At 37.2% G+C, this 25,438-nt stretch overlaps 1 protein-coding gene across 1 annotated transcript in view; it reads left to right on the top strand.

Annotated features, from left to right (window-relative positions):
- The window catches only part of GMDS (GDP-mannose 4,6-dehydratase), a 628,435-nt gene that overhangs the window by 289,254 nt on the left and 313,743 nt on the right, over window positions 1–25,438 (top strand). The window contains exons 5-6 of the mRNA XM_032424781.1: window positions 4,025–4,217; window positions 5,065–5,169. Coding sequence (XP_032280672.1) covers window positions 4,025–4,217; window positions 5,065–5,169 — 298 coding nt within the window. The remainder of the gene's footprint in view (window positions 1–4,024; window positions 4,218–5,064; window positions 5,170–25,438) is intronic.

Below are 25,438 nucleotides of genomic sequence, written 5' to 3'. Positions count from 1 at the left end.
CATAACATACATAAAAATTAGCCAAAACTGGATGGAAGACCGAAACATAAGAAATAAACCTATAAAACTCTTAGAATAAAACATAGGAGTAAATCTTCATGTTCTTGAGTTCAGCAAAGCATTCTAAAATATTACACCAAAAGTACAAACAACAAACAAAAAATTAGATGAATTGGACTTTTTTACTTCATAGGACACCATTAAGAAAGTGAAAACTGTTTGTACACCTTAAATTTATACCATGTTATATGTTAGTTATATCTCAATAAAGCTGGGGGGAAAAGTAAAAAGACAACTCTCATAATGGGAGAAAATTGCAAGCCATGTATCCGGTAAGAGATTTTTATCCAGAATATACAAAGAACTTTCATAAATCAATAATAAAAAGACAACCAATCTTAAAAATGGGTAAAACATCTGCATAGACATCTTTCCAGACAAGATATACCAATGGCCAATAAGCACATGAAAAGATGCTTAACATCATTAGTCATCAGGGAAATGCAAATCAAAACCACAATGAGAAATTTGTGTGGAACCATGATAACCAAAGCAAAATCTTGAGAAAGAACAAAACTGGAGGCATCATGCTTCTTGATTTCAGGCTGTATTATAAAGTTGTAGCAATCAAAACAGTATGGTATCAGCATAAAAACAGACACATAGATCAGATGAACAGAATAGAGACCACTGAAATAAACCCATACATAGATGATTGATAATTTATGAGTAAGGATTCAAGAATATACAATGGCAAAAGGACAGTCTGTCCAATAAATGGTATTGGGAAAACTGGACAGCCAGATGCAAAAGAATTAAACTGGACCACTATCTTACACCAAACACAAAAACTTACCCAAAATAGATTAAAGACTTAAACGCAAGAACTGAAACCATAAAACTCCTAGAAGAAAACACAGGTGTTAAGGTCCTTGACATTGCTGTTGGTGATGATTTTTTGGATCTCACACCAAAAGCAAAGGCAACAAGAGCAAAAATAAGCAAGTGGGACTACATTAAACTAAAAAGCTTCTGCACAGTGAAGGAAACTATCAACAAAATGGAAAGACAACCTACTCAGTGGGAGAAAATATTTGTAAATCACATATCTGGTAAGGGGCTAATATCCGAAATATATAAAGAATTCATACAACTCAATAGCAAAACAAACAAAAAACCCCAAATCAATCTAATTTAAACATGGGTAAAAGATCTGAATAGGCATTTTTCCAAATGTATGTTGGACATACACATGGCCAAGAGGTACACAAAAAGGTGCTCAACATCATTAACCATCAGGGAAATGCAAACCAAAACCACAACCTTACACCTGTTAGGATAGCTATTATCAAAAAGTCAAGAGAGCAAGTGTTGGTGAGGATGTAGAGAATAGGGGACCCTTGTGCACTGTTGGTGCGAATACAGGAAGGCACTGGTGCAGCTACTATGGAAAACAGTATGGAGTGTCCTCAAAAAATTAAAAATGGAACTACCATAAGACCCAGCAATTCCTAAGGAAATGAGAACACTAACTGGAAAAGATAGCTGCATCCTCATGTTCATGGCAGCATTACTTATAGTAGCCAAGATACGCGAGCAAGCTAAGGGTCCATCGATGGCTGAAGGGATAAAGCAGATGTGGTATGTGTATATGTGTGTGTGTGTGTGTGTGTGTGTGTGTACCATTGTTTATATATATACACAATGGAATATTATTCAGTTATAGGGAAGAAAGAAGGTCTGCCATTTGCAACAACAACATGTAAGAATCTTGAGGGCATTATTATAAGTGAAAAAGGTCAGACAGAGAAAGACAGCTATTGTATGATTTTACCTATATGTGGAATCTGAAAAAGGAATGGAGAAAACAAACATGCTCATAGATACAGAGTTGCCAGAAACAAGGGAGTGGAGGTGGTGGACAGTAGGTGAAATGGGTGAAGGTAGTCAAAAGGTACAACTTGTAAAGTGATTGAGTCATGGACATGTATAGTATGGTGACTGTGGTTAATACTGTATTGTATTATTTGCAAGTTGCTAAGAGAGTAGATCTTGAAGTTATCAAAAAACTTTGTAACTGTGTAGTGATGGATGTTGACTTATTGTGGTGATTCATGATATATAGATAAATATACATGATATATACATTCATGATATATACATAAATCATTACATATACTTGAAACAAAGATAATATTATATGTCAATTATACCTTAACAAGACAAAAGAAAACCCCAGTGATATACAGTTTCACACTCCCTTGGATGTCTAAAATTAAAAAGACTACAGTAAGTATTGAGTAGGGGTGGAACAGTTAGAACACTTATTTACTGCTGGTGAGAATGTGAAATGGTCCAGCCACTTTCAAAAAGAGTGTGGCAGTTCCTCAAAATGTTACATGTTGTATACAAATGGTACGTGTCCAAGAGAAATGAAAATATGAAATCAGTCACAAAAGGCCACATATTATGATTCCATAAATATGAAATGTCCAGAATAGGTCACTGCATAGATACAGGAAGTAGGTTGGTGGCTGAGGGGTTTGATGGGAAGATAGCAAATGATTGCTAATGGGTACTGAGTTTCTTCTGGGGATGATGATCACATTGTGGAATTAGTTGGTGGTGATGATTGCACAATGCTGTAAATATACTAAAAGCCAGTGAGTCGTAAACTTTAAAAGGGTGAATTTTATGGTATGTAGATTTTATTTGAAAAGAATAAAGTAACCCCAAATTGTGCTTTCTTGGCTTTGAAAGATAGGGCATGAAACATACTTCTACCCTGTTTTATCTCACAACTGCCATGAGTTTTACTGACAGGCTTAGATGACAAGGGTGTAGTGGTCTTGAGTCAGGTCCGTGGTCAGCTGTCACCTAAGTTCCCTAAATACCCTGTATGTAGACAAGGCTGCAGCTTGTGCACAGGTGACACTCAGGACTAGCAGCAGTGTAGGCCAGTAACTCCTCACCCCAGAGCCGGGTTTTTCCAGGTGAGGATTGAGGTCATTCACCAGGCAGCGGGGAAGCATCTCTGCATTGTGCCCACTGTATTTGGCCTGTAAATAAACCAGCAACAAAGATTTTCAGCCTTACTATTTTGGGACATTTTAATACTAGGTTAACTTGTTTATTATGTTTAGACATAATTTAAGAAAAAAACGTATCAGTCACATTTATTTTTAAGGAATATGTTAAGAAACTGCAAAATACTGAATTATTCCTTAACACCCTCTTTTTGGAAATCATTCAATTTTATACATTAGCATCTTACTATATTCAGTCTGTCTCATAATTAAACAATTATATATACATGTAATATAGTAAAAAGTAATTCTTGTATTTTAGTTAAAAATAGAAAATAAAACAATCTTTTAAAAAATCAACTGTGTCTAAAGCACATGTTCTCAAACTTCTCCGAGAGTAAAAGTCAAATGAGACTCATTATAAATGTGGATTTTCTAGGCTTCCATCCCCAAGAGATTGGTTCAATCTGAATTTTTAGAAACCCCCCAGATGATTCTAAGGAGCAGGGTTTACACTTTGAGAAACACTGCCTTAGGGACTTCAGCCTAGAATTGTTCTTCATTGGGACACGTTGGTGGCTCAGTTGGTTAAGCATCTGCTTTCGGCTTAGGTCAAGATCCTGGAGTCCCAGGATGGGGCTCTGCATCGGGCTCCTTGCTCAGCGGAATTTGCTTCTCCCTCTACCCCTCACCCCGCTTGTGTTCTCTCTTGCTCGCTCTCTCTCTCTCTCAAATAAATAAATAAAACCTTTTTTTAAAAAAAAGAATTGTCTTCATTTTAACATAGGTAATTAATAGGTATTTCTTTAGATATTTTCAGCTATTTGATGTTAGAAATAGATGACATTCACACTCTTATTCTGCTATTAGAAAATAATATTTTGTCACAAGCATAACATTTCTAAGTATGTGAAATGTAAGATGTGTTTGTTACCACTGTCAGCATCTTTGTTGCTGCTACCCATTAATGTGGTACTGTCTTCACCTGTTATTTGCAGATTTCTTTTGACCTGGCTGAATATACTGCAGATGTTGATGGAGTTGGCACTTTACGGCTTTTGGATGCAGTTAAAACCTGTGGCCTTATCAACTCTGTGAAGTTCTATCAAGCCTCAACAAGTGAACTCTATGGGAAAGTGCAAGAAATACCCCAGAAGGAGACTACTCCTTTTTATCCTCGGTCACCGTATGGTGAGAATGCATGGGTACAACCTTGTGTATGCGCCATGTTCTCTTGGCCTGGGGCATTCATGTGCTTCTGCTTTAATTCCATTCCTGTCTCTCGTCTAAAGTCATTTGACTGCGAGATTAACATTAAGATTAGACTAAAATGACTAGACATTGGGAAGCATAACGTTATACACTGCTCACTCTATAAATATTTGCTGCCATTGCCTCCAGGGTGAAATTACCACTTCACTTCAGTGATCCATGTTCATCCAGCCCTTCCATACACATCACTTTGAAAGGAAAATGAGACCCACATGACTTTTTTTATGTAACTGTTGTGAGATTTGCTGAAGTGATAGGTTTCGTGTTTTTTATTTCCCCAATGGAAGTTTCTCTGGGTTCAAATATTTTTAAAAAAGGGGGGGTCTATTACATCTTATGTATTTGTAAAAAGAGTATTCATGAAAGACTTAAGTGATCAAATTTCTAAGCATCTAGAATATTAAGATTTCATTTTTTTTTTTCACTTTCTAATTCCTTAAAACTAGGAAAAAGGAAATAAGACCTTAGCTCAACTTGATACATTGCACACGCTATCATCAAATCAGTTAGATTGTGGAAGACAGAACTGTGGGTATTACAAAAGTAAAAATAATCTTAAATATTTTCTTGTGCACATGATTAACTGGCAAAGGAACCTTTAGTCTTTGGCTTTGACTCATATTTTTCTAACTTAATATATTACACATTAATTTTTGCAAGTTGTTACTGTTTAAGATGAGTGAAAATCACTGTCTTTTATAATAAGATACCACCTTTTATAATAATAACTGTCTTTTATTTGCTTTTAAAAAAATTTTTCCAACAGGGGCTGCTAAACTCTATGCCTATTGGATTGTGGTGAACTTCCGAGAGGCATATAATCTCTTTGCAGTTAATGGCATTCTCTTCAATCATGAAAGTCCCAGAAGAGGTCAGTAAATATGTTAATGGACAAGACAATTTCAGACTTTAACAATAACTAAAAAAGTTGTATGTTACATTCTGCATATGTACTGTATAGACTGGGGAAAACATCACATCTGCTTTTAACTACAGTTGGCCCTTGAGCAACAGGGGTTTGAACTGCACAGGTTCACTTTTACACAGATTTTTTTAGTACAGTACTATAAATGTATTTTCTCTTACGATTTTTTTAATATTTTCTTTTTTCTAGCTGTTTATCGTAAGCATACAGTATATAATATATACACAAAATATGTGTTGATCAACTATGTTATTGGTAAGGCTTCTAGTCAACAGTAGGCTATTAGTAGTTAAATTTGGGGGAGTCAAAGTTATATGCATGTTTTCTACTGCATGGAGGGTCACCACTCCTTACCCATCCGTATTGTTCAAGGGTCAGCTATATTATGAATGTCAGAAGTGGTAAATGAAGAAATGTAAATCCAGATTTAATTACTTAGTATGTTTGCTAGGTTTTTTATTCAACATGAAAACTAAATACTGTTCTTATTTTACCATTTTCATTGATAGGTCTTATCAAGCACGTTTTCAACCTAAGTATTAGGAAGTTTCCAAATGAATGGAAAGGAATAAGTAGTATACTAATGCTTGTTTCCAGAAGTCACTCTTATGCATGTAGACTCAACTTGTAGAATTTATATTTTTTTTTTTACTTTAAGTCTGTTAGATATTCAGTATTCTTTCTTTATATTCCATTTAAAGAGACATCCAGAAATAACTGTGCTTCTAGAGTAAATATTAAATTAAATTTGAAATCAATGCTTATATTTAGAATCATTATCACTTTTTTTCAGAAAACCATATTTTGTTTGTATTGGCTTGTTTGCTTTTCAGAGTTGCTGTTGAGACTGTTAGCAACATGCTAGCTTTTCTGTTCCAAATATTAGGTTTTAAATAAGAAAATATATTCTTATCATTATTTCTGATTTGCTGAAGCATGAGAAATCTTTACAAAACATGTGTACTCTTCACAAAATGAAAATTATCTGTACAATCTAATTCTAAGATGTTTTATGAAATTTCACTATCATTTAGCCTTTTAGCTGGAGAATCAATAAAAAGTCCAATGTTATAAGTTGTTTCATGTCCAACAACTAGTAATGCTTATAACTTTTTCAATGAAATTTTATGTGACTTTATAGCTACATAATTAACCTACAAGTCATGAGGAAAGAGTAAAGTGACAGATTTATAAAGGTATCTTTAATGTCAATACGTTTTTATTTTATAATTGCGTAAGTTAAAAATTCCCATGATACGCTGTTAAAGCATAAGAACCCAGTCTGTCATGCCTGTTGTCCCAAAAGAAAACAACTTTACAAACCGCCAGAGAGATTTCTTTAATTAATTTTGTGGTTCTGGGTGTCCTTAGTAGAGGGAAAAGGAAAAAGGAAGACCTTAGCTCTCCTTGCCCACAGCATTTGGTATGCAGGATGCTCAAGGCACCTGTTCAGTGAATGATAGTCTCTGCCTCTTTCCTCATAAACATGTTTATACCCATTGTTTGGGTTTCTGTGCTTTTCCCCTCTCAACTTCTCTACCTGCAAAACAAAATAAATAAGTAAAAATCAATTGTTTTGGATCAGGTTAGGATAGGGAAAAGCATTCTTAGTTGCAGAAGGAAAAGATACATTAAAATATGACCTTCCCTCAAAAAAAAAAAATCCTCTATTTGCATATGTTGTGATGAGGACTAATTTTTGTCTTTGTCAGTGTTAAACACTTCTTTAAAAAAATTATTTTAAAATTAATACTTCTTTCTTCCCTCTCACTCCCTCTTACTCCCAGCTCTGTCCTCAGGCCCACTAAAACTCCTTCAAAAACACTCCAAGTGTCTTTATCTTAAACATACAGACAGGGTTATTCTATACACAATATTCTACATCGAGGGCTTTTGTTAAATGTTTGTTAAAAAACTTGACCTTGTAGCATACACCATTCTGTTTTGTTTTTATATCTGAAAATCAATATTTAATTTTTTATTTCATTTAATATCGAATAATGAAAAATAATAGTATATGTGGAAATGATGTAATATTTATTTGTTAAGATATCTAATACTTAATACATAGAGCATTTTTTGGAAGTTGGAAATTAATTTTCATATTAACTTAATCCTGCCATAATACTATTGTTTTGTCACAGTTATTATTTTCCAAAGAGATTCTCTGCCAGACTGAGAATTCCTTAATGATAGGTCTGTATTATATTTTTGAATCTTCAGCTTATAAAACAATACCTGTCTGCTAATAAACATTCAATAAATATTTTTAAATGAGTGAATGAATGTATATCTCATGTTTTAGTAAAACGTTACTGACTTGAAAGGTAGGCAGTCTGAATTAGGAGTTACATAAAAGTTTTAAATAAATGTTTTACTGGTTTCATGAATAAGGGTGTAGCTGAAGGCAAACTATTTTGAAGTAAAGATTCACCCTGATATACTTCAATAAATAGATAAAATGCATTTCAAATTAATAATCTTAGTCTATATACCTATAATTGCTGTGGTACTTTAAGTTCGTTTATTTTCTTAAGTAGGTCGAACATTTATACATCAGTCCTCTTTTGCCCTGTTAGCACAGTGAGCAAATGCTCTTTTTAGATAGCACAGTGGTAAACCTCAATCTAGTTCTAAGGTATATTATCACAAAAGTCCAATTAGTAGAGCCCAAACTGATGCAGCCTTTTTTGGGATGTGTACTTTTTCTCTAACGAAAAATGTTTGACAAGGCCCCTTTTGACTGCAGGAATAGCATTCCATGAGAATTTCTAACTTTAAAAAGTATGGAAGAAGTATTTTTCAACATAAAGGTATTCTAGACCAGAGGTTGACAAATAATGGCTCATGGGCTAAATCCAACCCACCATCCTATTTTTGTAAATAAAATTTTATTGGAGCACAGACATATCCATCTGTTTGTATATTGTCTATGGCTGCTTTCACAGTAGAGTCCTGTGACCTGCAAAGCCTAAAATATTTTCTGTCTGGCCCTTTAAGAAAACATTTGCTAGCCTCACCTATAGAATAATTAGTTCCTCAACATCAAGAAACTTTCAGTTAGGTTTAATATTTCCCCCAAGGTAGCAAGATAGTCTTACGCAAGGGATTTCCAATAAATATTAAAGTCAAGGAGAATCGATAGTTAAGACATCCATAAACAGAATTCCTGAAGTATTTGGGTCCATTGGGGTTCTGTTATGCTCTGTTGAAGGACTGAGGTATAGGACCAAATAAACTAGGAACTGACTGAAGATCAGGAGCATGGTTCATTACAGCAACCCTACCTCCTGAGTTTGACATTTTTCATTACATTTTTGACTGGATTATATGTCTTTTCTCTATTCCAAATCCTTTATGGTTTTCTTTTTTTTTCTTTATTTATCTGGGAGAGAGAGAGATGTGCGAGCAGGGGAAGGAGCAGAAGAAAAGAGAGAGGGAGAGAGAGAATCTCAAGCAGACTCCCCACTGAGCATGGAGCCCGACTTGGGACTCGATCTCATGACCCTGAGATCATGACCTGAGCCAAAACTAAGAGTCGGACGCTCAACCGACTGTGCCACCCACGCTTCCCCTTTATGGTTTTCTTTTTAAGTGTACTTATTTTGCTTTGTAATGAGAAGATTATAATGCCTCTAAAGATAGTTGGGATCACCTGTGTTTGGCACAGAATTAACCATTGGAGATTATTGTTGTAGAGAATAAAACCAGTAATCCAAAGACTTGGGCTCTGTTTACCATTCAGCCACGCAGTCATTCTTTCAATTAAGGCAAGATGGTTGATATGCTCATGCCTTAGGTTTGCTTTTTTATAAAATGGAGGCACTTGAGTAATATTTAATACAAATTAATAATGAACAGTAGTTAAAATTCTTGACTTATTTGAATTTCCCTGATGGCTAATGATGTTGAACATTTTTTCATGTGTCGTTAGCCATTTGTATGTCTTCTTTGGAAAAGTATCTGTTCATGTCTTCTGCCCATTTTTTGACTTGATTATTTGTTTTTTGGGTGTTGAGTTTGAGAACTTCTTTATAGATCTTGGATACCAGCCCTTTGTAGTGTCATTCGCAAATATCTTCTCCCATTCCATGGGTTGCCTCTCTGTTTTGTTGACTGTTTCCTTTGCTGTGTGGAAGCTTTTTATCTTGGTGAAGTCCCAAAAGTTCATTTTCACTTTTGTTTCCCTTGCCTTTGGAGACGTGTTTTGAAAGAAGTTGCTCTGATGGGTATTAAGGAGGGCACATATTGCATGGAGCACTGGGTATTAAATGCAAACAATGAATCGTGGATCACTACATCATAAACTAATGATGTACTGTATGGTGACTAACATAACATAATAAAAAATTATTTAAAAAATAAGTAAAATAAAATTCTTGACTTATATGTCCATAAAGGGATGAAAATGTGTGATATGTATCATGTTCTGTGAATACTATGTATTATATAACAATATTCACCGATATTCCCAAGGTGCTTTTATTCATAAGCACTCAACTTTTTTAAATAAATGTACTATTTTTTAAATTAAAGTGATAGTTGCTTTATGAATAAATTGTACAAAATTGCACATGTATCTGAAAAGCTTTTTCCTTTCATATTTCAAGTTTCTTCAAACTTGAAATTTTGTATCTGTTTCATTTACGTATCTCTATAGCTATATGTACATAAATACAGTGTTCTGTTTGCCACAAATGTGGCAAATGTGGCTATAGTGACACCTTTCTTTTGGAAATACAGATTTATATATTTTCTTTTTTTTATATTTTATTTATTTGACAGGGAGAGAGAAAGAGAGCACAGCAGGGTGAGTGGCAGGTAGAGGGAGAGGGAGAAGCAGGCTTCCCGCGGAGCAGGGAGCCCGATGCGGGGCTCGATCCCAGGACCCTGAGGTCATGACCTGAGCCGAAGACAGACGCCCAAAGACTGAGCCACCCAGGCGCCCCCATTTCATCTTTTTTTTTAAAAAGAAATTTGAATACAACTTGTATTTTATTTATTTTAAAGATTTTATTTGAGAGAGAGAGTAAGAGAGAGAGCGTGAGCACAAGCAGAGGGAGCAGCAGGCTCCCCATGGATCAGGGAGCCCTATGTGGGACTTGATCCCAGGACCGTGGGATCATGACCTGTGCCGAAGGCAGACACTTAATTGACTGAGCCACCCAGGCACTCCTAGATTCACATATTTTCTATTTAGGAAATAAAGGCTATGTTTATTGTCCAGAGCTATTAAATTTCTGTGAGGAAAATGTCATGTATGGAAAATCTTCTAGCTTTTGTTGCTAAGTATTTTTGAAAGGGTAATCAGTTAATAAGACTGATGTCATAAAGCTATTGACTATATAAACTATGGAAAATATTGAGAAATTTTTTAATTGCTTTAAAGTATTTTGTGAGTAAAGACAGAGTTTCTTTTCAAATATATCATTTATCAGCTATAAAATCTCTTAAATTTAAGATTATTCTACAAACCAGAACATTAAAACAAGCCCATTTGTAAAGCTAACAATATTTATAGTTTTGATTGTTTATTAATTAATTAATTTTTTAAAGAGATTTTATTTATTTATTTTAGAGAGAGATACAGAGAGCATGAGAGAGAGCGAGTACAAGTAGGGGGGAAGGGCAGAGGGAGAGGGAGAAGTGGTCTCCCTGCTCAGGGGTGAGCCCGACTCGGGGTTAGATCCCAGGACCCTGGGATCATGACCTGAGCCAAAAGCAGATGCTTAACACACTGAGCCACCCAGGCGCCCCACTGATAGCTTATTAATTTAGAAGGTAAAGTAACAGGAATTCCTACTATTCATCACCTGGATAATTGAACCATTTTACTAATTATATTTTATTCTTATATTAGCATGTCACAGATACAAATTTGCTGACCTTTAAGAATTATAAATAACATTAATATCTTATATAAAATAATATATTGAAAAAATCCTCATATTTTGCGTGATCATCAAGAATGAACAAAGAGAGATATCCTATCTTCTAGTTTCAGAAGATTAAAAAGTCAAACGATTAAACTTGATTTCCTGACTTTAATGACTGTAACCATGTGACTTTTCCATTTTCAGTATGATTGTAGAAATAATGTCTAATCTCCTATAGCTAAGTAATGGTGTAGGTTTCTGAGAGACTTCCCAGAGCTATGTCCTTGAGGTGAAAGCCCGCACCAGGAGTGTGTTTGGCGAAAGTTCTCTGCTGTCCGGTATCTGCAGGTGGGGCTCCAGTGTCTGCTGGTCCACAGTGGTGGGGCCTATTGATTTTTGACTCTCACTTGGATGCCACTGGTGCTACAGAAGGAGGTCAGTTTAAGAGTTCCAGTCTTTGGGGCACCTGGGTGGCTCAGTCAGTTAAGCGTCTGCCTTCAGCTCAGGTCACGATCCTAGGGTACTGGGATCGAGTTCCGCCTCGGGCTCCCTGCTCGGCGGGGAGCCTGCTTCTCCCTCTGCCTGCTGCTCCCCCCTACTTGTGCTCCCTCTCTTTCCCTCTCTGACAAATAAATAAATAAAATATTAAAAAAAAAAAGAGTTCCAGTCTTTTCATGAGGATATTTTTCACAGACTCATCTTAATACATAGGTCATTAGGTCCATCTGGACAATACAGTAACTACTACTTCCAGAATCAACTAAAGAAGTCAAGTTTGGCTATATGAACCTACCTCATCGCCATTAATTTACTAGCAATGAGTCACATGCAGTGATTGGATCCATCCCTTGGATCCCTTTAACCTGAAATCATGGTCCATGTCAACAGTACTATTTCTTCATTTTCTTCCCATTCTTTTTCTTCTTCTTCTTTTTTAAGTGTTTAAACTGGAACATTTACTCAGCTCTACAGAAGGTATTATTTTTTCTCAGTAGATTTTCTCCTTTTCTTTCTCCTTCCATGTTTGACCCCTAAATAATGCTGTCTTCCACATACAGTGTATAACGATGCTACCTTCTCTGTGACCATGGAGCCTGCTAAAGACTGCTCCCTTCAGGAGCTCTTCAGTTGCTGGACTCCTGTTTTCTCCAGAATTCCAAGAGAGCCTAATAAATACCACTAAGAAGCTGGGGTGCATTTATGTTCTTACTTTATTCTGTATTTCTTTCTTAAGAAGAACTTTTTATCATTTCCCAGCTGAGGGAATCAGAGTAGTTTGGCCGTCATCATACATCATCATCAAACATAATAACAGTGAAAAATATTATATTCATGAGCTGTTTTGTTGCATTTAACATTGTGAGTTAATACTCTAAAGGTACTTTTAGAGACATTTTGACTAACCTTGTTTAACTTACACATTTCTTTATTTGTATGTGGGAATTCATATGCCTAATTTTTTCTAATTCTTTAATTTAAAAGTGTATAATAACCATTAGATAATATTCTTTATTTTTAGGGAACAGTTGATATCCACTTGTATGTATTCTCCACCCAAAACCCTCAGAACTTATGAGCTAGAAAGGAATTTAAAGATCATTCCATCCCATTTATTTCATCAATGAAGAAACTGAAGCAGTATGATGTTGAGTTGTCCAAGGTGACAAAACTAACATGTTGTCAACACTAAAGCTAGAAATAATCCTGAAGGGAGAATGACATAAACTTTGTTCATATTTGCAGAAATAGCATGTATATGAACTGTGAGCTGGAAGTGAGCCAGTCAACCCCCATGAAGCAGAGCTGGTACTTATACTATGGAATGAAGCAAGTGAAGAAGTTGGAAATTTATCTCAATTGCTCTTATCTTTTGTAAAAGACATTAATTAATTTGGTTAAAGGCAATATTCCTTTCAGATATTTAGCAGAATAATAATAAAACATTAGTTTTATAATGTTAAAATATAAATATGATATGAAGCCAATGATTTATCTTGAGTATCACCAAGAAGTTGGCAGTGAGAGGAAATAGAACTAATGCAAAGTAATGCAAAGTTAAAAATCATGTGGCAATAAGAAGATATAAAGTACTTTAAATATACCTGTGATTAACAGTTTAAGGCTACCGCAAATAGATGGTGTACTACTACTGTTTAGATATTGAGCCATTTTTAGATGATCTAGCACATTCCTCTAAATATGGGCTTCATAAGAAATCATATATATCAGTCTAAACACAGTATTCACCTGACTGAGAGAATCTGACATTTTAAGGTTCATGAACTTGTGGTTTCAAGTCTTAGACTTGAGGTTTTGTTTTTTGGTTTTTTTTTAGCTGCCAAGTGTTTTGCTTTTTAAAATGTCTAACTATATTTGTTACTATAAATTCATCTTCATATTTTAAACTATAATTCCTGTAAAAATTAACTGATTAAGTCACAGTAAAATTTTGGAAAATTTTCTCCTTCGTTTTTTCTGAAGATTGCTCTTTATTCATTGCTGGAAGATATCAAGGACTAGGTGTGAAGGAATGAAAGTGGGGAGAGTATGACTTTACCCCCCAGAGTTCTTGTGACAATGTCTGGAGGTGTTTTTGGTTGTCACAGCTGGAGGTGAGGGTAGCAGCAGGGATGTTCTTAAACATCTACAATACACAAGACAGCCCCAACAGCAAAGAATTATCCAGCCCCCAAATGTCGGTAGTGCTAAGGGTGAGAAAGCCTGCTCTAGAATTTCACCCTTGAATGTTATCACCAAATCTAGATAAATGTCATCTATAAGACTGGGATCTTCTCTTTCTTTACATATCACTTTTATTTTGCAGTAAATCCTTCAAGCTTTAGCAAGCATTTGCCTAAACACAGGAGAAAGAAAACCCAAAACCCTCTGATTTAATAAGTAGCTCCATGTGAAACCATTTAGGCCTTAAGTATTCTGGTCTACTACAGGTCAAATGCCAGTCAGGGAAGCCCAGAGAACATAGTTGTTATTGCAGGGCTCTCCTAATCATTTGGGGCTCAATTCTTACTTTCGTGACCCACTGGTCTGCAGAACCACATCAAAGTAGGTCCATGACGACCTTCCTTCCACCTTCAAAATAAATGAGCATATTTATCTTTTGTTGTACGTTATAACAAGAACAAAGCTTTCCTTTGGGAATAAGCTGTAGATTCTTGTGCTGGCTTTGATATAAGACAATAAAATGGATTCGAGATAATTTCTCAATGTATAGGATTACAGTAATATTAGTGTGAGATGTTCACTTTATTTGAAAATTTTCCTTAAAAATTATTTGAATTCATAAATATTTTAGTGCTTTAGGGAATAATAGAATGCAGGATATAACTTAAATGACTGGAACTTGTTTTTATTTAATTTCAACAGGCCAAAGCCCTCATCTTTGTGTGTGTGTGTGTGTGTGTGTGTGTAAATAAAACAATCTTTAAAAATTACAAAGTTATTATTTGCCTGTCTGAGTAGCAATTTAAATCATACAATTATAGAAATATCAAGAAACAAGCAAACCAATATCCAACAGCCCAATATTTATTTGTATTTTTTTTAAAGATTTTATTTATTTATTTGAGAGAGAGAATGAGATAGAGAGCATGAGAGGGGGGAGGGTCAGAGGGAGAAGCAGACTCCCTGCTGAGCAGGGAGCCCGATGTGGGACTCGATCCCGGGACTCCAGGATCATGACCTGAGCCGAAGGCAGTCGCTTAACCAACTGAGCCACCCAGGTGCCCTATTTGTATTTCTATCTATTAAAGCTATTCTGTGGTTCTTTTAGATGAGCATCATAGCCTTAATGTATTAAAAAAAAATTTGCCCATTCTGAAATGAGTTGATGAAGTAATCTCACGCTAAAGTTCAGCAGAGCATTAATGGGTTTTACACAATACCATTTTGTCTGTGTGTAAATGGTTAGATTGTGGGCCACTCACCTTGGACCCACCATATTCTAGGTGGCCTTTCCGGTTGGGCACAAAATGACAGCATCTGGCTTACTATTACACCTGTAGTCTGTGATACTTCACAGGTGACATCTGTACTTGGAGATCACAGAGCTGTCTGCCAATATTATTCTCTGTGGGGAGATGAAGTGTAATTGCTTAAACATGAAAGACTTTTGAAGCAATAGTTGGTCTAATTGAGGTGGTTGTTACCACTAAACAAAGTCAGGTCCTTCCCACCTACTGAGGTGAGACTTCTGAGACTGTTAAATTGATTTTTTTAATGTCTTGTAATTTCTGTGACATTTACATTGGAAACCAAACTAACAACTGTCTGATCTCACGTAGTGTATCTCCCCCAGTATAAGCAGGCAGGGTATACAGTGGTTAAGAGTGCACTAAGCCACTCAGAACCAGACCTGGATGGAGTCTGCCTGGCTGCACTACTTACTCAGACCTCGGTTTCCTCTTCTGTACTGCTAACAGCGCCTGCCTAATCGGTGGGTGCACTGTGAGGACCAAGGGTGCCGTACTGGTTACTTACCTGTGGGTCCCATGTAAAAGTAAGATTGGAGAGCATATGTGAAAAGGATTAACACAGTGCCTGGTAGATTTTGAACATGTGTGTATTTCTTTTTCCCTCCTCTCTTCTCCCCTCTTACTGTATTTTCAGTACTGAGCCTAGAGTATCTCTTTATTCCTCCCCTTCTGAGGTGAAATACTGTGTTGGAGCCAAACTTGTTTGTGGGATTCTAGTGGCTATTGGCATAAGACTAAGACAGTAAGAAATATGAATCCCGTAGGGCCTGCAAATTAGAGACGGTTTTGAACCAAAAACAGAATATATTAATGATGTTTACAGATGAATTAGAGTAGTCACTGAGACATCCATGAATTGCAAAAAGAAAAAAAAATGTAAGTAGTATTGGAGAATTGCTGGAATCACAGGAAAGGCCATTTTCAAATGAGATTCTGGCAGTTAAAGCAGTGAACATTTAAATTGGGGAAGTCAAAAAAAGATGTTGAATATGGAAAGATTATGGTAAACATCAAACACCTATGAAAGACCCTTGAGAAAATTAGTGAAACCTTCAAGTATTTTTTAAAATGATTCAGATATTTTTATTAATGGTCCTGTGAGAATCTTAAGTGAAATACAAAATGGTGTTTTGTAAAAAAAAAAAAATTACAAACCAGGATGTTTTTTGTTTTGTTTTATTTTTTTTTTTCCTTTTTGGCTATACTAAGAAAAAACACATAAGTATAACTATAATTTAAATTTTATCAATTATAAGAGAAATTGCAATTCTTTTCAAAATAGCATTTTCCCCCAAATTTAGTTTGAATCAAAGCTTTCTTTTTCACTATTTATTATGGAACTTTGTTTTCCCTTTTAATTGAATCAGGCTCAGGTAAGGATACAGAAGTATCCAACTGTTTCACTCCAGGTTCCATCACCTACTAAAATGAGTGACTTTTGGCAAGTTTCTAAGTCTCTCTCAGCCTCAGTTTTTTCATCCATAAGATGGGATAATAAAGTTGTCACTTAGGATTGTTGTGAGCATTAAAGGAAATAATGTAAGTAAAGTTACTAGCACATTATTATTATTTCCACCACTACTAGTAATGTTGCATCTGGAGAAGGAGGGTCAGTTTGTACCATCTCACAATCTAAAATATAATAATAATAAAAAGGAATAACAAAAAGGATATTAATAAAGTGATAGACAACTTGTCTTTCCTGAGCAAGTAAGGAAGTTAAGCTTTCAGAGCTTGGTAACTGGTAATTAAGGTAGACAAGATGTGATAAAGTAATCCACAGAATATTGAACATGAAGTTAAGAGTAAGTTCTGAACTTCTGTTGTTTATGGGATGTTTAATTCCCAGAGTTCATTTAAAGACTAAACTCTGAGCAGAAAAGATTCTTCTAAATAGAGGATTTAAAATCTATATTCCTTTCCTATGCTCACCTTTGCAGAAGAAAACTTGTGCTATAAGAAAATACTGGTTGCAAAGAAAGAGAAAGATCAGAGAAGAGACACACGGCACTCCAGATCCATAATCAGCGTTCTGGGAAGCTCAGTGGAGGAACTGAAACCTCGCATAAAAACCAGTTGATAATGCTTCAGTGCTTAAAGACAATCTTTGGCCAGTGTATAAGCCAATACTAAAACATAACAATAAACTTCTGGGAACAAACCCAGCAGGACAAACCAGCCTGCAACAGGCACAATAAAGAGAATCTGCCTGGAACAGAACAGTTCCTTAGGTCAGGATCATTGTGTGTCTATGTTGGGGGGTGAGGAGGCATTGGACATTTTTACCAGAACCACTGAATATCTTCTATAGTTTGTTAGATACTTACAAATACACTTACAACAAGCGTAATCTAAACTTAGCCTGACCTAGGATTAAGAGGGGATTGGCAGTCCCTCAAAGTTGAGACATATAACTAGGTCTGAGAAAGGAGATATGGTACAAAGAGAGGGCAGCAAAGCCTTTTTTTTGTTTTGTTTTTTGAAATGAAGAAATTTGTGACACTAGAAACATAGGAATGCCAGAAATACTCCTTTGGGGATCAGATTATGAACTGAGGCCATGAGGTAGGAAGGGGGCATCTCCCCCACTTCCATGAGAAGCACAGCTCGTTGAGGGAGATGCACTGCCCTGTGGAACCTCAGGACCTGTGCAGCTCTGGACTGTCAGAGGATCGGGAACCATCAAGCAACTAGAGTTCTCATGGAGGATGCTGGTGACTGTGATTCCTCCCTAAATTAGTTTAATGCCAGAAGGGTGAGAATGTTAAACAACTGGTTTTGAGAATATTTGAAATATCCCAGGAACTCCTAGAATTGTTGGGGATTCAGCAGGTAGGGGTACTGACTCAGCAAGAATTGGACCCTAATGCTACTCTGACCTCCTTTATAGTTACAGGCTCACGGAATCCTGGGGCATGCAGTTGCCAAAATATACTTAATAAATTGTAGTTGGATCTTATTAGCATGTGGGCTCAACCATTCTCAACAAATCCTTTTGCCATCTTTATACACTCCTGGTTTAATGAACACTTCCAGTTATTGTTATAGAGACATTCCTGCTCTGGACAGACCCTAATGATAAGTAGAATAAAAATTCCTGGAGTGAGCAAAATTTATGTTAAAGAAGGCTTATTTCTGCCAGAATAGGCAGGTCATTATAATAAAACTTTTTAAATGTCTAGTATGTTTAAGATTTCTTAAAAGGTGCTAAAGCAGGATGTACATGAGGATAAGTAGCCCATAATGCGATGCAATTAAGGAAGTGAAAATACAATCTGATCACAAAGAGACACTTCCTGGCCATGAAAAAGGTAGGCATGCAGCATAATTTTATCAATGGAATAGGGGAAGCCCCAGTGCCCACAAGATGTTAAAGAACGCTGGGTTGAAGTACACAGGAAATGTCTCAACCCTAGCCCAGGTGCCTCTTAAAATCCTAACAATGAATTTGTACAAAAGAAGCAAAACCCTTTTTTAAAGAAGAGGAAGGAATTTCTCAGAGGAGCGCTGATTAATTTTATTGGAGGAAGACAAAATGAACATTGTTAAGAACCTTAGTACTAATATATTCTCATGTAGATGGCCATTGGACTGTATACTCTCAGAAATCTATGATAAGTATTTAATCTGAAGTTCTAGGCATTTGGGGATGTTTCCTTAACCTGCAAACAAAGGGAAATATTCCTTATAGGAAGTAAATAGAAGGCAGGGGAATTAAAATATTTTAAAAAATGAATATAATCTATTCTTCTACGCCCAGCACTAAAATGAGTTAATGTACCATATATGAAAAAAATAACATGTATATGTATCTTTTAACAGATAAATAGAACTTTGTAGACACAGTTGAATACTACTGTGTTAATTACAGTTGGTGGTTATGAAAATGAATTGCTTCTCTAGAATGGATTTGGGGGTGGGGATTGCAGGAGTTGAGTGCTCCACATGAGCTGTGCTTCAGGATCTGGTACCTCTATCAGGAGGAAAGGGGTGGTTACTGTTCACTTTGAAGCCTTACCTAGTTAGCATCCAAGGTGGCTGCCCTGCCGCACATTCCTTTCCTCCAGCTGATGGGATGAACACGCTCTGTGGCCACTTCCCTCAAGGTCTCTGACGCTAGCTTGATGTGTTTAGCATATTCCCTTTTTCCTTGGCTGGATTCTAAGTGATTCTAAGACTGGAATTTTTAAGCACAAATCATTCTTGAGAACTATGGAAGGCTCCTGAGCTAATAGCTTGTATTTTCAAGAAGTTTTAACTTTGGGGACTATTAGTGATATTAATGATGATAAGGGTAACATAGCGGCTAACACTTAGCCCTTACCATGTAGACCGTACTCTGTTTTTCACTTATTTCTTTTAATCCTCATAATAAAACTATTAAGTAGGTATGTTTTTGTCCATTTTATAGGTGAAGAAACAGATTAGTTTCCTGTACTAAGCAAAGGGTCCAGGATTTGAACCCAGGCAGCCTGACTCCAGAACTCTTGCAATTATCCATTATATTATGCTGGCTCCTAAAATGGCCTGTCTCTTCAGTCATACTTCATTTCCCAAATGAGCTTTATTCTAGTCACATCAGCTCCTTTTTTTGACCCTCAAATTTTTCCTCAGAACCTTTATTCCTGTTTAATATTTTGTTTTTTCTTTACTTTCCTGGTTTTTCTTTTTCTTTTTTTAAGATTTTATTTATTTACCTATTTGACAGACAGAGACAGTGAGAGAGGGAACACAAGCAGGGGGAGTGGGAGAGGGAGAAGCAGGCTTCCTGCTGATCCCAGGACTCTGGGATCATGACCTGAGCTGAAGGCAGACACTTAACGACTAAGCCACCCAGGCGCCCCACTTTCCTGGTTTTTCTTATTTAGTTTTGCAAAATCCTAATTTTAATTAGTGAAAATGTGGAATGATGAAACAAGTTATGGAAGCAAATTATTTTTCCTGAATTTTGTCATGTAGTTGACATAAAAACTGGGGCAATATGAGACTAAGCTTAGCTATTTTGAAACTAAGTCTATTTAAACTTTCAAAAACTATGTTTCATGGGTTTTAATTTATAGTCTCTATATTAGGGAATCAATGATACTGCTAAATGATAGCCACCCTCATTTTTTAGAATTCTTTATATTGTTTATATACTGCTAAATGATTATTAAATTTGCTTTTTTGTTGATAACAATATTCTTAAAAATTGATTTGAAGAATATTGGGTTTTGTAGCTCACAGACATTGCTTTCATGCAAATCAAGCGAGGGCCTCAAGAGCAGTATGTGCAGACTTGAAAATTCAAGGCAAGACTCCATGAACCAAAAAAAAAAAAAAAATTGTGTAGCAGTTTATGTCCTTGCACATTATGGTCTAGTGTCAGCATGTGTTAAAATGTCTTAACTAACACTGATTATTAGGTTCTCCAAAGAAACAGAACAAATAGGAGATATCTGTACATATATGAGATTTATTATGTGGAATTGGCTCATGATTATGGAGGCTGAGAAGTCCCATTATCTGACATCAGCAAGTTGGAGATCCAGGCGTAGTTCCAGTCTGAGTCCAAATGCCCTTGGACTGGGACTTAGACTTGTAGTGTTCGGAGGAGAAGGCAGGAGAAGACCAATACCTCAGCTCAAGCACCCAGGCAGAGAGGAGGAATTCTCCTTTCCTCCACCTTTTTGTTCTCTTCAGGCCTCTGAGGGGTGAAATGAGACCCACCATCAGTAAAGACGGCAATGTGCTTTACTCAGTCTGTGGATTCAATCAAATGCTAATCTAAGAGGAACAGCCTTACAGACACACCCAGAAATAATGTTTAGCCAAATATCTGGGCACCCATGGGTCTGGTAAAGTTGACACATTATCATCATACTAACTGAATGCTTTTTTTTTTTTTTTTTAATCTCTGTGGTCATTCAGACACAGTTTCTGTCACTGCTCTGGTGTGCCTTAGATACGCTGCTGCCATCTGTGTGCTCATCAGACTCCCTAGGCCTTTACTCGAGAACCCCAAATACACAAGGAATATCAAGAAAGCATAGATGGTAGTAGTGGAGAGGGACTATATAACAAATAAGAAAGTCACACCCTTCCCTATGTTTTTCATTCCTTAATATTATACATTTATACCATATCAACAATTAAAGTGGCATTTATTGATAGGTAACTGATCCTTAGAACTCATCCTTTATTTCTGATTGTCTTGCCCTTGGAGTCTGACCTTTTCTGAAAAATATTTCATAAACCGAAGTCCAAACCAAGTATTAGCAACAGTTATTACAGAGGAAGAGATGTGACTAGAATAAAGCTCATTTGGGAAATGAGCTTTCCTTGGTGAGAAAATATCATTTGTACTCATTTGTTTCTAGGGCACTGCATATCTTTACTTTTCTCTGTCAGGAGAGAATAACAAACTGAATCATGAGTGCCAAGTAAGATTGTTGTAAAAGGAGACACAATTGCTTCATCTTATAGATATTTGTCTTGTCCCCATTTCCTATCAGATGAAGAATATGAATCAAAGCCCTTTTGAAGATTTTCTTAACTTTGCAGTCTCTACACTGGAATGGCTATTAGCCAATACTGTTTTTTTAAAGCTACTTTGAACATGAAATTTATATGAAGCAGCCCTGCTTTACTTCTCAAATGTCACTACAATTCTGAGTCAAGATGGAAGCCAAAGAAGAAACTTAATCCAAGATGTTCAAGTATGAGCAATGTCAAATAGAAAGTACGAACATTGTCCTTCTGTGAAAGAGCTCTGTATATCAATTCTGAAATGCAGCTCAAACATGATATAGAATGATGTGGGATAAGTCATTTTTAATGTTAATAAGCCATTTCTATAAAAATGAGTTGATTTCAAAAAATGATATCCATGTCTATAATTCCATTCTCATATAAATTGAATGTATTCTCCTATAACATAAAATTTGATTCTTCTGCATCAATCCCATACCTCTCACCACTCCCTGCCAATTCCTGTAGATAGAGGTAAAAGTAGTCTACAACAGTTCTGACAAACATGGAGGGTGAGAAGAAGTTATGACTACAATGTGTCAGAAGAGAGATAAGTTGCCTAGTATGACCAGATAATTTCTTCATCATTTACTGATCTCTGTAATGCTATCTTTATGCTTACTGGTATACATATCCCTGTAAAACAAACATACTGGTTTAAGAGTTTAATCATTCCTGAGAATCTGGAATTGTGGCAAAAGAAATAAAAGAACTAACTTCATGATGTACTAAATTTACCGACGAAAAGAACTAACTTCATGATGTACTAAATTTACCGACGAAAAGATCTTACTCTTTAAACTGTTGAATACCCCTACTTCCTTCTTTCCCTGTTCAGAAAATGTTTATTGAACACCTATCATGTGATAAGCCCTACACTAGACTCTGGTGAAAGAGATGAACAATATAATACTTGTCTTTCAAAATCTCACAGTGGAGATAAGTAAACTTAAAATTACAATGAAGTGTAATACAAGCAGGTCGACGTATGCAAGGGGTGATTGAGGAGTGTGGAGGAGGGACGGCTCACCCCTCGGTGAGGGGAGGACTCAGGAAATCCTTTTATCGAGGTGATACTTGAAGTATGACAGTTGGGGAGCAAAATGTGGATAAAGATGTTTCTCACAGAGGAGGGGATATGCAGAGAAGAAGAAGGGACCTTGCTGAGGAACCTGTACACAGTTGGATGTTGCTGGAGAGAACGGTGAGGTGGGAGAGGGGAAGGAGGAGAAGCTGGAAGGTGACAGATGACAGATCACACAGGAATACTGCTACCACTGATGACTTTCTTCAGGGCATTTTCATCAGATTTGCATTGAGAAACTGTAGTTTTTAGACCAGATTTCTCTCAAAGTGAGAAGAGCATCTGGTAGCAGTGGCAGTAATCCAGAAGAGAAAATGATAGGGCCAGGACCCAGTGAAGTCATTCACTGAGTTGGACTTGTGCATCCGTGAGGAATCTAGGTTTAGAAATGTCAAAATTCACCCTAGGCTTCAGCAAAATAAAGTTAGAGGGCAGATTGGATGGATGTTACTCAAGTGTGAGAATGACAGAGATGTATCTGGCCTGACCAGAGTGACAACTGGAACCAGAACTCTGATATCTTGAGGGTGCTCTTTCTCTCTCTCTGTCTCTTGTCTCCATTTCCTCTTTCTGTCTTGGTATCATCTTTTTAAACCACTTTTTTTTTTTTTTTAAGATTTTATTCGAGAGAGACAGAGATAGCAACAGAGATAGCGAGAGAGAGCACAAGCGGGGATGAGAGGGAAAGGCATACTCCCCGCTGAGCAGGGAGCCCGATGCGGGGCTTGATTCCAGGACCCTGGGATCATGACCTGAGCCGAAGGCAGATGCTTAACCAACTGAGCCACCCAGGCGCTCTGAACCGCTTTCTTATATGAAGCCAGAACTAACGTCACTAACATCTTTAAGTCTCACTGTGCTGAAGGAAAAAGGTTTTCTCCCTAGGAGAAGACCTAGGGAAGGGGTCTAACTGGCCTGCCATGATCAGGCGTCCATCCCTTAACCAATAACTGTAGCTGTGCTTCTTTGGGTCAATGTGGGTTTGGTTCCTGCTCTTGAATAAATCAGTGCAGCCAGAAAGGTAGACTCGGGCTTTTGCCATTAGGACCATGCGAAGAACGAAGGAACACAAAAATGTCCTTTGGGGGAATCTACAAAGTAGGCAGCCACCACTGTCATGGCCTAGTAGAGGCTGGATTTGGGAGTTCTGTAGGAATGTCTGAGAAGTGAAGGCAGTAGGTGTTGGACAGTTGACTTGAGGATGTGAATGAGAAAGTGTCAAAGGGGACTCCCAGGCAGCCGCGTAGATGGTAAGCCCATTCATCAAGCAGTGACATAGAAAAAGTCATGTCAGCTGAAGTAAAGGAGACATGAATAAGGTAAAGGTTATATCCCCTGGGGTGAGCAGGAGGAAAACCTGATGGGAACTTGCAGGTCATATAAAATGATTTCCAGGCAGCAGGAGCTTAGCTTGAGTTGGGGAGCCTAATTAGAATAGGTATATTCTCCCATAGCACTCAGGCCGCAGCATGGGAGGAAAGACATTGATATTGATTTGAGGTTTTGCAGAGTACGTGAAGTGGAACAGCTAGGAGAGCAAAGGAATTAAGGGCATTAGCAAGAAAATGGTCAAAGTGATGGATCATAATACGAAAAGGAAGGAAATAAAGACTGGGGGATCTGCATGAGCAAGAGGCTGGGGGTTCTGTGTGCTTGGAGAATAGGTATAGTGCGGCTGTGGGGATGGACATCATGGACAGGAGGATAAATCATGTAGCAGAGGGGAGTGTTTGTGTAAGATCTGAGGGGGGAATAGAAGCCCTCAGCGGGAACATCTGCACATTTTTTTATCTGAATTTTTGTTCTCTGTACCCTCTCTCCTGTGCCCGTGGATGAGCTGTCTGGGGAGCTCAACAGTTGTCCACTAGGCCCTGTTTATAATCACCAACTCAGAGACACAACACCAGCAATTTTCACCTCTCCTGGATCATTTCTCCCTCATCACTGGATCTCTCCCTCCAGCACGCAAAGATGCTGCTTTTTCTCCCATCTTGAAATGAAATTTTCTCAGTCTCTTCTCCATTGTCTCTTGAACCCTCTCACCCATCAGACTTCTGTCTACATTCCTCTGAAGCGCTCTGATCAGGGTCGCCAGTCACCTTGATTCTGCCATACCCAGTGGTCGTTTTTCCATCTGTCCCCTGTCTTCCTCCCTGACCTACAGTCGTGGTGATTAACAACCTCCCGGGCACGCGCTTTCCAGACTTTCCGGATTCTTCCATGCTCTTGTTTTCCTTCAGCCTCACTGCTTCCTCCTCATCTGTTTGACCTCTAAACGTTGTAGTGTCAGTGGATTCGGTTCTTGGACCATTTCTGTTTTCTTGCTCACTTCCCTCTCTTGGTGGTCTCAGCCTGTTTCAGGACTTGAAATACCATCCAGACATCAATGGTTCCCAAATGTGTGCTTTCACCTACACCCTCCTCAGGAGGCCAGACTCATATATTCACTTTGACTCTAGATGAAGACTCACCCTGTCTCATCATGATTTAAATATTTCATGTTTATTAGTTCTCTGATAGTTTCGTCAGTGTATCAAATGAATAGAGAGACTTAAAATAACACAGTGTATCTGTGGGTAAGGTTAGCGTTTATATATAAATTTGTTTTAATTTTGTGGGATTTTGTCTTTGTCAGCGTTGGTTTGTTTGACTAAGGCAGTGGTTCGGGGGTGGGGGGGGCAGTTAGTTTCCCCAGGGGAAATTTGGCAATGTCTGGAGACATTTTTGGTTGCCACTGCCGTGGAGGGGGTGCT

The sequence above is a fragment of the Phoca vitulina genome, unplaced genomic scaffold (genome assembly GCF_004348235.1).
Source record: "Phoca vitulina isolate PV1807 unplaced genomic scaffold, GSC_HSeal_1.0 scaffold31, whole genome shotgun sequence".
In the NCBI taxonomy this organism is placed as follows: Eukaryota; Metazoa; Chordata; class Mammalia; order Carnivora; family Phocidae; genus Phoca; species Phoca vitulina.
The sequence above is the reverse complement of the archived record's forward strand: the minus strand, read 5'-3'. Positions and strand labels throughout refer to the sequence as shown.